Source organism: Pseudopodoces humilis, chromosome 15, assembly GCF_049639895.1.
Source record: "Pseudopodoces humilis isolate 2021_Gansu_Grassland_sample_001 chromosome 15, ASM4963989v1, whole genome shotgun sequence".
In the NCBI taxonomy this organism is placed as follows: Eukaryota; Metazoa; Chordata; class Aves; order Passeriformes; family Paridae; genus Pseudopodoces; species Pseudopodoces humilis.
Window position 1 is genome coordinate 8,098,113 of NC_142214.1, and position 15,764 is coordinate 8,113,876.

Sequence of the window (15,764 nt, forward strand, 5' to 3'; positions counted from 1 at the left end):
TCAGTTCTCTGTGGCAGAAAAACAAAAAGCTACATACGAAAAATTAAGAAGAGGGGATTTAGAGACAGCTGGAATTGCTGTTGATCTTCTTAATAGTTCTGTACCTGAAAATAGTTGATGCTGGGTGTTTCAGAAACAGCATCTTGGTCAAATTTTCTTAAATCAGATACGATGAAGTTACCTTATTTTTCAGGAGGTAAACTTTGGGAGAACTTTTAAATACAAAATACAAAAATCTGGTGACTGCTGGGTCAATATTGTCTCTTTAAGGCTGTGCTAAGGACATCCTGGGACATCACATGAATTGACCATTACTGGTGGTGCCTCTTAGTGCTACTTCACTGACCCTTTGTGCAAGGAGGAGTTTACCCAAGGTCCCTGCAAACCCTTGTATGCTCTTCCAAGAAGCTGGATGCTGATGGGAACTGCCAGCATGGACCTGCAGCTGCCGTGACTTCCATTCCCAGGAGCTGGAGGAGGTGAACAAGGAGTACAGCAGCCCTGGCACGAAGGGCAGCAGTGTGTGCTCCTGCAGAGCTGATTGCTTACCCGGAGGGTGCCCTTCTGGGAAGAGCAAAGCTTGGATTTGGCACTCCTCCCATCCCCAGGAGCTGTGGCTGTGCCATCCAGGCACGAGTCAGCAGAGGGCAGCCCTTTAACGCCAGGACTTTGCAGCCTAAGGAGCAGTTTCTTGGTGCACTGCTGGAGCAGCCGCCCTTCACAGGCCTGGAGAAGCCAACAAGTGGCTGCTTAGTGACATTGACACCTCCAGCCATGGGCACAGGGCATGTGGCTCCCAGAGAGGAACAGCCAGCTGTGGTGTCTGGCCAGCTGCTCTTGCCATACCTAGCCTTGCACAGTGTTTGTATCTCCTGACACTTCCCCGATTTCCCCTGAGCACAGCAGCAGTGCTGGCTGCATGTGCAGATGACGAGGGATGTCTGATCAAGATACCCAAGCACTTCATTTGTCCCTTGCTTTGGCAGAAGGCACAAGCTGCACACAAATTGTTGCTTAAGGAGTTTGTCATGTGTGAACCTGGGGCAGTCTTTGCCTTGGCTTTGCTATCAAGAAGGGTCAGTGTGCAGATGTCATTCTAAGGCCACTTACTGGTTTGTCTGTTTGTAATTTTGAAGTACTTGAAATGCATTCAAACATCACAGCTGTATCTCACAGGAATTCTGAAGCTGGGAAATGGAAGATATAATGGTGTTCATAATCCTCCTCCTGCCCAGCAAAAAAAAGCACATCTGGATCTGGGTTCCCCGCAGGAATGCAGGGCACGCCCCAATGCAGTGAAACACTTGGTAAATCACCTGCTTAAATTAACCACACAGGTAAGTGTTTTTCTGGGACAGGCTCATGTGCAGGTGATAGAAAGGCCCACAAATAGCCATTGAAAGCAGTGAAAAACAGGATTATTGGCTGATAATTAAGTGCCCTGTATCTTGGATGGCTTGAGAGATTAAATCCTAAGCCTACCACTTACCCTTCAGCACCTTTGGGAGGCTTGTGGAGGGGTCCCCTATATGTGGTTCCAGACCATATGTCAGCATTAGCTGCACTGACAGATATTTGTAAAAAAAAAATAAATTATATATATTCTTCCTTAGTGCATCTTCTGTGCTATAGTGCTACTGCTAAGTGGGAAGGATACCACTATCAGTCTAATATGATGTCCTCTGCAAATTTTCTCTTCCTGTAGTCTGTGCTGTCCAGGAGAGCTGGGGAGGAGGTGTGGCAGGAGAGCTGTCCAGGCTGGCTGCACCTTCCAGCATGTATCCTCACTGGGAATTCCAAGCTGCTGCTGCTGCTCACTCTCTGACCAGTCAGGCAGGTGTGGGATCAACATGACATTGGGGCCTTCAAGGCTGCAGTCTCAACAAAAAGACAAAGAGATAAAAATGGTAGCACATTTGAATCTGTGAGTTCCCCATGGCTGACTGAATTGGAGAAAGAAATTGAAATTGGAAAGAAATTGGTTATATTTGGTTATGAGGCAGTGCAACTCCTCAGCACTTCTAGAATGCCCCTGCATGTCCTTGGGTGCCTTTCTTATGCTGATAAACCATTACTGGCCTTTTTTCCCTGTGAAAAAGGAGATGAAAAGTACAGTCCTTGCAGGCCTGGGTTTGTTTGTCTGTAACAGCAGTGCTGTGGCTGCTGTTGTCTTGCCTTAACACTTTTTGTGCTTGAAACTCTTACTCTGATGTTTAGTCTGCCCAAGAGGGAGTCACAGCTTTCTGCAGGTTGTTTTCATGTGATGTGGCCTTCAATTTGCTTTTATTTTCCTTTTCATGCTTTGCTTCAAAAAAACAGCCTCACTGTTCACTGGTGTTCCCTGGCTGCTGAGCTCAGGTCAGTGGGATGTTGATGGGCAGCTCTTCAGATGCTGGTGCCAAACCAGGCTCATAATCTTGGTAGGAACCTTTTGCTTCTGCCTGGATAAGAAATGGAGTGTGTGCTTTAGGGAGGGTTTTATTTCTTGTCAGGTGACCATCACAGCACTCTCTTCCCTGGACAAACACTCTGGTTCTCAGAGCTGTTCCTAATGTAGCAAACAGAAGGCAGAAGTGGTTCTGCCCCAGGTTGACCCCAGTCTCTGGTGTGGGCTCTCCTGCAGCCCCCTCTGAGCAACCACAGGGACCAGGGGCTCTCCCCAGCAGCCAGGATGAGCGGGGCTACCCTCACTCTGTGACAAGCATCGTTGTGTCACCTGTTCTTTTGTGGCCAGGTGAAGGAGACCTAATCATTTTCTTTGTCAGTTCACTGCAGGGGAGTTGCTGGAGCTGTTCTGTGAGGATTTGAAGTGGTTGATAAAATCTCTGTAAGAACGTTCATGGGTGTGGGGATGAGGAAGTGAACCTCACTGTGCTGCTACTGGAAATGTGCACCCCTATGCTTTTCATTTAACTTAGCTTTAGAAAAGCTTCATGTTTGTGAAAATTCAGATTCTTTAACTCGTCAACTTTTTCTATCCCGCATCTAATAGATATTTGATAATTAAAAATAAAATGTCAGATTTGTTTTGCCTTTGATGTAAAAAAAAAAAAGAGCAATGTTTCACATGAAATGGTGACTGCTGCCCCTTCAGTGAACTGCTAAAAAACAGAACAATAACTGGCTTGCATGCTTTAGGAGTCACAAATAACATTTCAAATGGTTGGGATCATAATGGCTGTATTCATTACCCTCTACAGATTGGCTCTCATAATCAAAACTATTTCTCTATATGTTGTGTGACTTGTGGCATGCCTGTAATTCCAGTGAGATCCTTGTCGATGGTATTTAATCAGTCATATGGCACAATGTGTGTAAATGCCTATGACTATATGGCAACTCCATTTAATTCAGTATCTTGCTGTGAAGACACAACACACAAAATAAGTAAAAAAAAAAAAAAATTAAAAGGCTTTAATGAACAAAACAAAGGCTCTCTACTGTAATTTCAAGATCACCACCCTTCAAAGAAGTACATAATGACAAAGTAATGAGGAGCAGGAATTGAATCCTAAGGAACCTTCTTTTCATATCCTTACTTCTTGGTTTTGCAGCTGGGCAAGCAAATCTGATCATGGCCTCTGTAATCAAGACACTTCCCAATAGCAAAATCTATAGGTTGGATATTTTCTCATTTAATCCCAGCTCAGCTGCACACAGCTGTTCCTTCCCTTCCCCCCACTGGGATGTGGGGGAAAATCAGAACGGAATAAGTGAGGAAACTAAATACAGTTTAATAAGTTTAATAAGTAAAGCAAAAGTCACTCACACAGGCAAAGCAAAACACGGAATTAATCCACGACTTCCCAGGGCAAACAGGTGTTCAGCCATCCTCAGGACAGCAGAGCTCCCTCATGAGTAATGGTGACTTGGGAAGACACTCCGAACATCCCCACTCCCTTCTTCTGACCCAGCTTTATAGCAGTCTGATTCCACAGGGTGTGGGCTGTCCCTCGGGTCAGCTGGGGTGAGCTATCCTGGCTGTGTCCCCTCCCAGCTCCTTGTTGCACCCCCAGCAATTTTGGGACGGGGTGAGGAGCAGAAATGCTCTTGCCTTCATTCTGTGTCAACGCCGCTCAGCGGTAAGGAAAACATCCCTCATCATCAACACAGTTTCCAGCACAAATCCAAAACACAGCCCGCTACCGTGGAGAAAAATAAATTTAACACAACCCCAACCAGCACAGAGATGCTCGGTAGAAAAGTCTTGTCCTGGATCCAGCTTAGCCTTGCAGGAACACCCGGTAGGGCAGGGAGATCACCAGCCCGAGCGGACTCGTGCCCCACTCGCACCGAGTGATGTCGTTCTAAACCTCCAGCGCCTTCAGCCGGCGGCTGCTGCCCCCGGCCGAGCCCCGGCACGCCGTGCCCCCGCTGGCCGAGCGGCTGCCGCACCCCCGGAGCCCCAGGGCGAGCATGCCCGTGTGTGTCCGTGTGCCGGGCGGGGTGCGGGCACCTGCGGCGGGGACAAAGCGGGGCCGGGCGGGGCGAGCAGGGACCCCCGGCCCCGCCCCGCGGCTCCGCCCGCCCCGGCCCGGCCCTGCCCGCCGAGGGAGCGGCGAGCGAGCGCCCGGGGGAGGCTGAGGCTCGGCTCGGCGCGGATCATGTCGCCATGTCGGAAGTGAGGAAGTTCACCAAGCGGCTCAGCAAGCCGGGCACGGCGGCCGAGCTGCGGCAGAGCGTCTCGGAGGCGGTGCGCAGCTCCTTCGTCCTGGTGAGCGCGGGCAGCGCCCGGGAGGGGCCGCGCCCGGTCCCGCTCGGCGACGGGCGGCAGCGGGAGGAGCCCGGCAGCGCCGGGAAGGGGCAGAGTCGGGCAGGGGATGCGCCGAGAGCGGGCAGAGGAAGGGGCTGGAGAGGGCCTGGAGAAGGGGCAGAGCTGGGTCGGGGCTTGGCAGAGCGGGGGATGCGCAGGGCGCGGCGGGGCAGGATTTGGGAGACGCTGGGCGAGGGATGAGGAGGGCGCGGCTGGACAAGGCAGGGGATGGGGGTCTCTCTTTGGGATCCCCTCCGTGTGTGCTGTGCCGGCCGCCCCACCTGCCTCATCCGCCCCTGTGAGCGCTCGGAGCCGAGAGCATCGCGGGGAAGCGGCGCTTGGTCCCGGTGTGCGCTGTGCTGGGGGTGGCAGCGGGAATTAACGGGAGCCTGCGAGTGCGGGGAGCCGAGCAAACAGGTAACGGAGTAACACGGTGCAGACAGCGTGAATCCAGCACATGGATAGGGCAGGACTGAAGGGCACGACCTGGCAAGGTGGGAGGCACAGGCGCTGGTGTAAGCCCGATATATCCCGGGAATCGCTCTCCAGTGTCTGGGGTGAAAGAAAGTCACGTGCGTTCTCAGACGCGTTTCATCCCCCGGCATGTGGGATGCTGCAGCAGGTTGTCTTTGTTGTGCTCACAGCTGTGCAAACGGTAGTGCTGAGCCCTGGGAGGATGCCGGGGTCAGCTCACAGCTTCCCGGGGCTTTGTTGGATGTGTTTCGCTGGTGCTCGTTGAATTACTCTAGCGTGTAATCAGCTTTGACCTTGACTTTGATGGAAGAAAGGTTAGGCAATGGGATATGCAGAAAGTGCACTACAAGTTCAGCAAATAATTCCTGTTAGTTCTCTACTATTAGACTGAATGGCATGTGCTGTTAAATAAATACAGAGGTTTGAACATTTCTTTTAAAAATGGAATTTTCTTGTAAATTTACAGATTTCTAAGCCTGAAAAAAGAGCCATGGTGATAATCCAGGCTGATTTCCTCGTGCTAGTTTTTGCTTCCTATGTGCAGTTGTTTGGAGATCCTTACAGACTTCCACGTGATTTGCTTTCCCTCTTTCACCAACAATACACAGGGACAAAGGCTTTGTACAAGCTGATGGAACTTTTCATTAAAAATAATGGACCAGAAGAGCGTTGGTATCCTACAGGCAAAAGGTTATATAGAACATGTGTCAGGTTCCTTCTCTCAGAAGGGGAAGGGATGGGTGGAACTGCAGATGAAGATAAATAAAACCTTGACAGGAACCCAAAGGAGCTGTCAGAGTCTGTCAGGCAGCCACTCTTTCTCTGATCCTCTCTAGGGTTTCATTGCCCATGCTGTCCCTGCCAACTCCTCTCTCTTTCTGGCAGCCAGATCCCCAGAGCTGCTGTGCTGCCTCGTGTGTTTGCAGCCAAGCACCCGAGGAGGGTGAGGGCAGGTGTTTCTGATCCCTTGGCCCTGGCAGAGTTTCCTGCTTTCAGCAGTTCAGCAGCAATGGATAAATCCCAGCACTTCTGCATCACTAGGAAGAGCCATAAGACACTGCAGTGATCACAGAGTGGGGAAGGAGGTGGTACAAGCTTCTAGGACTGTCTCAGATGGCATTTTGACCTTCCTCAGTGATTAAGGATGAGGTTAGCTCCAGCAAAAAGCTGTCTCCTCTCTATCTATTAGTTCATCTTCGTGAGAAAGGGAAGTCTGTGCGTTGGGGTGCTGGCTGTTGGGAGGGTACAGAGGGGATCCTGGGAAATAATGGTGGTGAATGCTGGAGTGAAGGTGAGATTGAGAAGTCATAGTTTCTGATCCTGTTCCCAAGGTGAGTCTCAGTTTGGTGCTGGGCAGCTGCTGAGCATTGTGTGAGCACCTCCCCATCCCTCCCACCCTCTCCTTGCCACAGCCACTGTGGGCAGGTGGAAGGGCCCAGCGTCAGGACTGTGATCCCAGCTGTGCCTCACCCTGGGGCAGTGCTGAGCTCAGGGGTGCCTCTGGGGAGCAGGAGGTGGCCAGTGGATACACGGGGAGTAGGATTTGGCATTTGATAACTTATGGAGCAGATTGGCAGTAAGTGATGCGCTGTGTCCCGGGGTGTCAGGAACTGGGACTTTCTGAAGCCGGCTGGAGTTGCACTGGAGCCTTTGCCTGGCAGGATCCCATCCTCTTCCTGCATCCTGGACACAGCAGGTGATGTTGAGTCAATAAAAATTATGAGCTAGTTTAATACTTCCTCAGGCATCTTGTCAAGTGCCTTGGCTGTCTGCTTGCCTTGGGGCACTTGTAGCTGAAAGCACAGGTATCTCTGGTGGTGAGCATGAAGGAGATGAAGGGTGGTGAGCAGAGCTGATGCTGCAGGTACCAGAGCACACACCTTCATCACCAGGAGGTGTGGGCTCCATGGTGCTCTTTCAGTGTGTTGGTTGAACTCAGCACTTTTCAGGGCACTCCTCGAGACAAGGAGCTGTCTGGAGTAAGAAGCTGTTTGTAGTCAGTGAATGAAATGCTCATAAATGAAAACATCTCAGTGAAGAAAGCTTTTAACGTCATGGAAGTGGTCAGCTTGTCCAGAGCCACAATTTGTGACTTAAAGGAGGTGTCTCCCTAGCCAGAAGTGCTGTGTCCAGCCCAAGGGAGTCTGATGTCTGGTACAGAGTGCTTACAAAGCTGCTGTCTTGCAGGTGCAGTGAAGCCCATGCCATCTTTTTTCTGTTCCTGGTTTTTGATATATGCCTGTCTAGTGCAAGGAGAATATTTATGTTGTTGACTTTAGCAGGGCTTTTCTCCTTTGTGCTTGTGAAAGGGAAGCATTGCTTATGGAGGTGGTTGGCAGTGAGGGGAGGTTGTCCCTTTCCAATGTGTCCTGGAGTGCCTGTGTCCACACAGTGCCCTTTGGACCAGCTGCTAGGATGCAGTCAGCGCTGCTCCTGTCAGGGTAAGCAGAGCTGTAGCCTGGAGCTGCAGCAGTGGCAGTGAGCACAGGCTGTGCTGCGGAGCTCGGGGGCACTTTGGGCCCTGTGGGAAGCACGGGGAAGGATGAGGTGCAGTTCACTTGGGGCTCTTGTTCCCTCTTACTCTGCTGCTGTTCCCAGCATCCTGGCCATCATTCTGGCCTTGCATCTCGTTGACAGACAGACAGGGGAATAGTTCAGCAGGAATCCCTTGAAAGCAGGCACAGCCCTGCAGAGCATCGTTGGGTGTGCCGGGGTGCCGCAGGCAGCTGCGCGCTGTGGGAACCCCGCTTCTCTCTGTGCTCTTTTCTTCAAGAGGCTGCAGGGCAGATCATATCAATTTCAGCTTCCAATGGTCCCTGATGTGTGCTACTGATTACAACTGGGGATGAAGTTATGGCAGGCTAACTGATAAATTATGTCACTGTTTAAATAAACACACAAATATAGTAGAAGTGTTTGTTGGCAGGTGGGATAAATGACACATTTGAAAGATAAAGGGTAATGTCAAGATTAGGTAAAAGAAAGGAGCAGTCAAAGCCCAAGTGTGATAACTTAAACTATTCTTAACCGAAAGATGACCTGCAGCTTAAACCTTGGGGCACCAACAGTAAAATACTGTGTTAGAAGTGCAACTTCAGAGCCCAAGTGCTGATGATAGCTGGGAGAGGCATCTGGGCTGGAGCTGAAAGACAGCAGCCAGGCACCTTTGGCGGTGGATGGAGATGAGTGATTTTGGCTCAGACCTTCAGTACAATCTCCCTCCTCCCCTCCTCTGATGTTGCTGAGTAATAGTGAGAAAGTTGAGCAGCAGGGCAGGAGAGCCCTGCTCGGAGGCACTGGCTGCTGTGGGAGCCGGGCACTTGCAAGGCTCAGACACACGGCAGCAGGATGCACACGTGTGCTCAGGTGTGCCTTGCTCTGAGGGAAGTGCCTCTGCACCTCTCCTTCACCCCATGGAGTGCAGTGGGGCGAGGTGGAGTTGAGCAGTTTAAGGGCACACGTGTGTGAGTGAGATCCGGGGTCTTGTGACACTGCCAGGACAACAGCAAAGGCTCTTCCTTCTGCCCAGGGATCCAAATCGGCTGCACGTGTTTGGGTGGACGTGAGGCCAAAGTTGAGAGACACCCTGTGCCCGCCCTGTCTCTTTGGGATGTGCTCAGCAAGGAGGGGGGGCTGTGTCTCAACCCACGCACGAGTTTTCCAGAAGTGTCGTTCTCTGTGTCGTGACAGAAATTAAAAGTGTGGGAGGCACGAGATCAGAGCAGCAAGCACTTGACAAAACACAGATGATGCATTTTCCCACAGTGCTGCCAAAGCCAGTCATCTGGTGGCAATTTTATGTCTCGCACAATTGCTCTGATTTTCTTTAGATCATTTCTATACAGTTTAACTGAAGATGCATTTACTGATTTGCCATGAAAATTTTAGAAAGGGTGCAGAGCATCTTATCTGAGAAGGAGCAGCTGCAAAGGATTTTCTCTGGGTCAGCCAGGCAGGGGGAGCATCTCTGGGTCCCCCCAGGGCACAGCTTGGTGCCCCAGCAATGGCAGTGTGAGAGAACATCTGCTTACAAACAATTGTGTGGATCCTTGCCGTGCAGAGGTATTCAGAGCAAGTGTCTGCTCTCTGTGTTACGTGGTGCTGTGGGATGTGCTCCCTGAAAGCTCCCTGTGAGAGCGTGGGCAGCGTGCCAGGAGGAGATGGGTTTTGTTTGATCCTGGCTGGGCTGGGCTCCTATGGGTGGCTCAGTTTCAGTCAGACACAAAAAGGAGATATGAAGCTCCTTAATGGTGATACTAAGGAGGTTTTGACTGGAGGCAAAAAGGCATTTTGTTCTTTCTGTGGGTTTTTTTTTTTTAGCTTAAACTATATTATTAGTGTCTCAATTTATGCTCATGCAGAATAAATCAGCTTTCTGCATAGAGTCCTCTTTTAATAAGCTAAATTCACTTTGATCAATGTGAAGCCTGTTTATATGCAGTGTTTGTAGTGATCTTGGCGCTCAAGAGAGACAGAATGTATGCATGTTCCCCCTGGGGGTAGTCAACATGCTGTGTTTGCACATTTTACATAGAAAAACAGACATATATGAGGCATGGGAGGAAATTCTGCCCCTGTGTAAGTGGGTGGGAGTTTGGCTGTTGGTTTAACCTGGGCAGGATTTGCCTGCTGTGCCTGGGTGCCTCCAGAGCTGGCCCTGGTGAATCCTGTGGAAGTGTTTGTGGAGACAATGTTGTTCATGGGGCTTATTCAAGAAAACACTTAAAAGCATTCTTAGAACTAATCATGTGCTGTCCTGAAGCAAGGCTCCTGTGCCTTGAGGGGCTGGATTTAGCCCGGAGCTGGCCCTGGGCAATGTGTGCCAGGGAAGTTCCAGTTTGCTCCTGCAGGAGCACCCACCAGTTGTGGAGATGATGAAGGGCAGGGCTTGATGGAGAGGAACAAGGCTCCAGTACACTCTGCAGCTATGTGGGGACAAATCTCTGGCATATTTCCTACTGATACCCAGTCCTTAAGAGCTGGAGCCATTCCTTGCTCCTCTCTGAGTGCCTGTGTGCTGAGGTGTGACTGTTACAGGATGGGCAGTCATTGTGTCCAGTTCTCAAGGGGTTTGGAAGCTTTTGATGGGCACAAAATCTTATCCTTCCCAAGGCATCGTTGAAATGTTTGTTTGGAAAGCTCTAGGAAGAGAACAAAGCATCCAGCCCTGACATGTGCTTATCTCTTACCACTTGTGCTAGCTGAGGTTTTAGCACTCGCTGGGCAAGGTTGAGAGTGGTTTTTTCTGAGGACAATGCCATGGAAATGCAGTGTCCCTGTATTGACAGCATCTGCCCCAGCCCACCACCGTCAGTGCGGTGGAACGCCTGGAACAGATGGTTGTGGTGGTGCCAGCACTGCGGCTGGGATTTGTGCACTCAATCCAGTGAGGGGATGGCTCCTGGGCTTTGTTTCAGCCTGTTCTGGTATCTGGAGATATTTGCAGGTATCTCCCCCACCACCAGGAGCATTTGAACCAGGACTACCTTCTGTAGTGTGTAGTGTAGCAGCGTTTTCTGTATGCAGCTGGGTGGCTCTTTCATCATTTCATTTAGCCCTCTGTAGGCTGATTTATTATCTCTAATGGTGCAAAATTGCACAAAGCTTTTGACATTTCTGTGGCCTGAGAATGCAAGTCACGGTCACACAAGCAGCTGAACAGCAGCCAGACATGGGGTACACGTGTGCTTCAGCATCCCTGGTTAATTGGCCTCCTCACTCCTGCTTTGCACAAGGAAGAAAAGAGTAGTTTCTTGTACCTTTGTGGCCATTGCTGTCATCTTAAAAATGCTGGAATATGTTTCCCTGCCACCACCTCTTTCCATCTCTTTCATTCCCTTAAAAGTACAAATCAAAGCTCTCCCTTGCTCCTCATTCCTTCAATACAGCCCTGATTTATCTTTACAGTTTTTCCCTGCCTCCTGCTGCTTCTCTAATGGGGTTAGGGTTGCTTGTTCCTGACCCCTTTCTCACCCCTCTCTCCTGCTGAAAAGCAGTTTCTTCTCTCCCCTATTAATATCTCCTGTCACAGGACTGTTCCTGGGGAGCAGTTGCATCTGGAAGGAGACTCTGCTGTCCACAGCACTCCCCACTCCTTCATCCTGCCCCTGGCTCTGTGCTGGGTGACATCCCCACAGCAGCCTGGCCTCTGTCCCCTGAGCAAGGACACTGCTTGGGAGAAGCCAAGAAAATGCCTTCTCCCCTGTGCAGTAGCTGGTGATGTCAGAGTGCCGTACATTGCTCTGGAGAGCCATAGCAGCTCTCCATGCAACTGTGTTTTGGCAGTGGTCAGGAGCCTGGGATGTGGGCTGGGCTGCAGTGTCTGTGTGCAGCAGGACATGTGTCCTGGAGGAAGCCAGGGCTCAGAAAGGCAGCTGGCTCCATGTCTGCCAGGGCTCTGTGTTCAGCCCTTGGGGAGCAGGGGCTCAGGGGAGCTCTTGTGCCAGCCAGAAAGGGATGGGGAGACACAGGGACACGAGAGGCTTGGCAGGAGCTGCATTTCTGACAAGGGCAGGTAGAAAGGTCATGGTCAGGGGAGGAAAAGGGAGTCTCCATCTTTTGGAGGGAGATGATGATGCTGGCTGGGGTGAGTTGAATGCCCACAAAGCTGGTGTTCAGGGAGACAAAGTCAGCTTCCAGCAGAAAACTGCCTTCTGTGGCACTCTGGGGTTCCAGGAGAGTTGCACTGGACTCACACAGGTTTTACTTTCCCTCTGTGCCTGGGGAACCCTAAACTCTCCCTTGTCCTGCTGCATGATGCTGGCAATTGTACAGATGTTTTTATCTGGGGAAGCTTTGAGGTGCTTCTGTTGACAGCAGCATTTTGTCTCTGGGTGGGTTGAAGCCTCGAAGAGTCCATCCCTTACAGATCCCAATCACAGCATCCCCTGCCAGATGGGAGTTGCTGGGGGGAGCAGAGTTCAACTTTACAGCCCCTTTGTACCTGTATCCAATGCCTGCAGCCTGAATATGGAGCACAGTTGAGGCTGAGACAACTTCTTGAGCTGCTGAAACCACTGATGACATGGCTGGGTTTGGCTGCACTGCTGAGGCAGCCCAAAACTGCCCTGGGGCTTCCTGCTCTGCTCTTCCCCAGTGCTGCTCCGTGGCCTTGGACAAGTCTGTTCCTCTTGTCCGGGCTCTGTCCATGCCCCAGTGGGGCTGGGGATGTTCCCCTGCTCGCCTGGGGCTGCGGCTGCGCTGTTGGCTCAGCCCTGCATGCGAGTGGTTTCCTAAGTGAAAAACAAGAGTTTGAGACAGACAGGAAAGGGAGGGGTTCTGCTTATGTGCCATTAATTGCTTTAAGATGTTCTGGAGCTGGCTATTCTGGATTTGGATGCTAAATATAAAACTGATACTACATAAATAAATGATGAAATGCAAGTGACATCTGAAAAGTACTTTGGGATGTTCCAGTTAAGAACCTAAATAAATAACATGTATTATTGTCGTTGTAATCACTATTTTCCTTTTTTAGCATGCCTGTACTTACAGAATGTTTTGAGAAGTCCTATCTGCCAGAAATTCAGCTGTCCCATAGAAACCAGTACCCTTTTGCCAATTTCTATTAGCTCTATTATTTTCCGAGGAGAAAATCAAAGCTGTGATGTGTTGCACATCTCTCATGCTCTGCAGCTCAGCTGGCTGCAGGTGCCGTTTGGCTGACATAGAGCTACCCTGATCCCTCTGCTCCTCGAGGAGGAGGGCTGGATTTGAGCCAGGATGGAGCAGTGCTGGCAGGGACTCACAGGACTTCAGGTGCTGTGGCAGGGGACTGGAGACTTCCTGCAGTGTGTTCTGAGCTGTCACTGTCACACAGAAGCACTTGGTGATGCTGAGGAAGGTCAGGCACAGGGAGCAAGGGTACTGAAAGCAATCTCACAGGCTTGTCCTAATGCACTGCCCTGTGCAGGAGCAGTGCTGGATCAAGTGTGTGCTCATGCCAGACGTGGGTCATGCCCCCGCTTGCCAGTGCTCTCCTGCTGACTCTGCACTTGTCCAAGGCATCACTTTCGGAGGTGATGTGTGAAGGTGAAGTACAGGTGGGCTGGAGTGGGCAGCACTGCCTTCTTGGCTGGGTCACTCACACTTGGGCTGTGAACTCCCACTGCTTCATTGCAATGCAGATGTTTTCTGAGGGCTGTTTGCTTAAGTGATTATGCAAGAATCTCAAACTTTCAGGGGAAAGAAAAAAACAGTGTTCCTGCCTCTCCTGGCTGCAGAACTCTGCCTCAGAATGGGATCTGCTAAAGGCTGTGAACTGTGGATCCCATTTCTCAGTAAGTGGAAGGAAAATGAACAGTCATATGCTGATTATTCTGGCTTCCTGTAATTTCTAAACCAGTTTGAAGACACTTCAAGGCCTGAACTCATTTTATTTGACAGGCCTAATAATGACAGATAAATGTTTGCATGTCTATGCTGACATCAACTTTTTGACTTTCTTCAAGCCTTCTCCAAGCTGGTGTCTCACACCGATGGTGTGTCGCTTTCAGGGCCAGCACTGTGACTGGAGACATTTACTTTCTCACTGTAAAGTGAACATTACATTGAAAAAGGAGATACCCACATTACAGAATGCCCAGAACCCGGTTCTGGTGCCACCCATGGCCATTGGTGCAGGAGGGGAGAGGTGTAGGTCGGTGAAATGCTTTTGCACAGAGCTTGGGTGGGGTGGAGGGAAGCACAGGAGAGGGGACTGGCTTTTGCTCTGAGCTTTCGGATGGAAAGAGTGAGTCATTTCCACTGCAAATGTTTTCTTGCAGAGTTCCAGGACTGTGCACTCATCCTCTCCTTCCCCATCACACAGCTTTTTATTTCTCTGAGGGCTCCTGAGAGGTTCAGCCACCCCCAGGCAGTGCAGAGCAGGGGAAGAGTGGAGCACAGCAGCCTTGTGCTGCTGGCGCTGCATTTGGAGCTGGAGCACGGCACGCTCTGGCACATAACTCCTGCATGGAGATGGGAGTGTGGACTCTGACCCACAGCCCTGTCTAGTGAGACCCTTAGCAATGATGTGTTGCTGTCCTGCTGCCCCTGGAGGGCTGAGCAGAGCCTTGCTCTGAGCTGTGTTAGCGCCTGATCACTCCCGGGCAGGCCCCTTCTCACCACCAATTCCTTCTTCCCTTCCTGACTGCCCATGGGCTCCTCTCCTGTCTGCAGTGCACACCTTCTCTGCCTGCCCCTCTTGGCCTGCCTGACCCCATCTCCTGCCCTCACAGCTACACTGCCCAACCTTTGCACAACTCTTGCTTCCCATGATGTGGCCCCTGCACAGATCCATCCCCAGATGGGTAAAAACCCCATTCCCCATTCTACCCTCCTCAGCACCACCTTGGGCCAGCTCCTGAGACCCTTCCCTGTCCATGCTTCCCCTGCTTCTCCTCCTTCTGCTGAGCTTTTCCTCCCTTGCCATTTCACAAGACGCTTTGTGTGTTCGCATGCCCACCTTGCAGCCCATCCCTCTCACCTGTCCCAGGTGCAGCTGTGGTGTCTCAGTGTTTTGGTGTCTTCAGCAGAGCCAGGATTCCTGTATGGACATTTTGCTTGTGTTTTTAAACTTCCTCCTTTCTGGTAAAAATAGTTTTGACCTGCTCTTACCCAGCTTTGTCTACTGTTTTTCATCCTTGAGGTTTTACCATCGTGCTCCTGCTACATCCAGCTGAGTGCTGGGTTTGCAGCAGGCTCGTGGACACAAGCTCCCCATCACCTGCTGAGAGCTGCCTCATTGCCTCCCTGCTGATTTCTTCCCAAAATGTGGCTTTGCTGAGAAGCCCACAAACCTCTTGGCATCAGCAAGGCTGCACTGTGTTGCCATATGTGCTGACTCACACTGTCTTCCTGCTTGTCCTTCCTCCCCTGATCTCTGTTCCCACCTCTTCCCTTCTCCTGGAGTTTTGAATTCAAAGCCGTTGGGGCACAGACTTTATTCTGGCTTTGCAGAGGTTTATGGCAGTTCCATAAACATTGGATGGCCAAGCCCAGAGTTTATGGGTTTTCATTATTCTTTCTTATGCCCAGCAGTCTGGAATGATGACTTCTCTGTGAATCTGAGCTTTTGTAAATTGAGCTCTGTAGCCTTTCTGCAAGCTTGAGTGAGAGTGTGTAAATGGGATCAGATGGCAGTGCAGGAACTGAGGGTGGAAAAAGTGAGGAGTCACAAATGTGATACTAAAAAAAACCCAAAAAACTCTTAAAGACCACACAATTTGAGTTTGCCCTGACCTGATCTTTGAATCCCTGGCTATGGAAAAGCTTTTCTGTGGATAGAAATTGCTCAGTTCTGTATGCCCATATGGTTTGCCAAGTGAGTTTGCTCAGTTCCCAGGCCTCATTTGAATTCTCCAATGTACAGTCAGGTTTCCTGAACAAAATAAAAAAATGGGGATTTCTCTCCACTGTTTTTGAGGTACCCTCACATTTCCAGATTGTGCATCACAGTGGGGAGTGGTCCCTCTGCCCTGGAGTGTTGCCAGTCTCAGAAGTGATGTGATTTTAGCTGTGACAGGTGTGTCCCAAGGGTAGTTGTATGCCTCCATTT

At 50.6% G+C, this 15,764-nt stretch overlaps 1 protein-coding gene across 3 annotated transcripts in view; it reads left to right on the plus strand.

Annotated features, from left to right (window-relative positions):
- Positions 1-4,563: 4,563 nt before the first annotated feature.
- Positions 4,564-15,764, plus strand: part of DOCK11 (dedicator of cytokinesis 11) — an 81,329-nt gene continuing 70,128 nt past the window's right edge. For all 3 annotated transcript variants that reach the window (XM_014255279.2, XM_005526193.3, XM_088062510.1), the window contains exon 1: positions 4,564-4,714. In XM_014255279.2, coding sequence (XP_014110754.1) covers positions 4,613-4,714 — 102 coding nt within the window. In that variant the 5' untranslated portion in view covers positions 4,564-4,612. The remainder of the gene's footprint in view (positions 4,715-15,764) is intronic.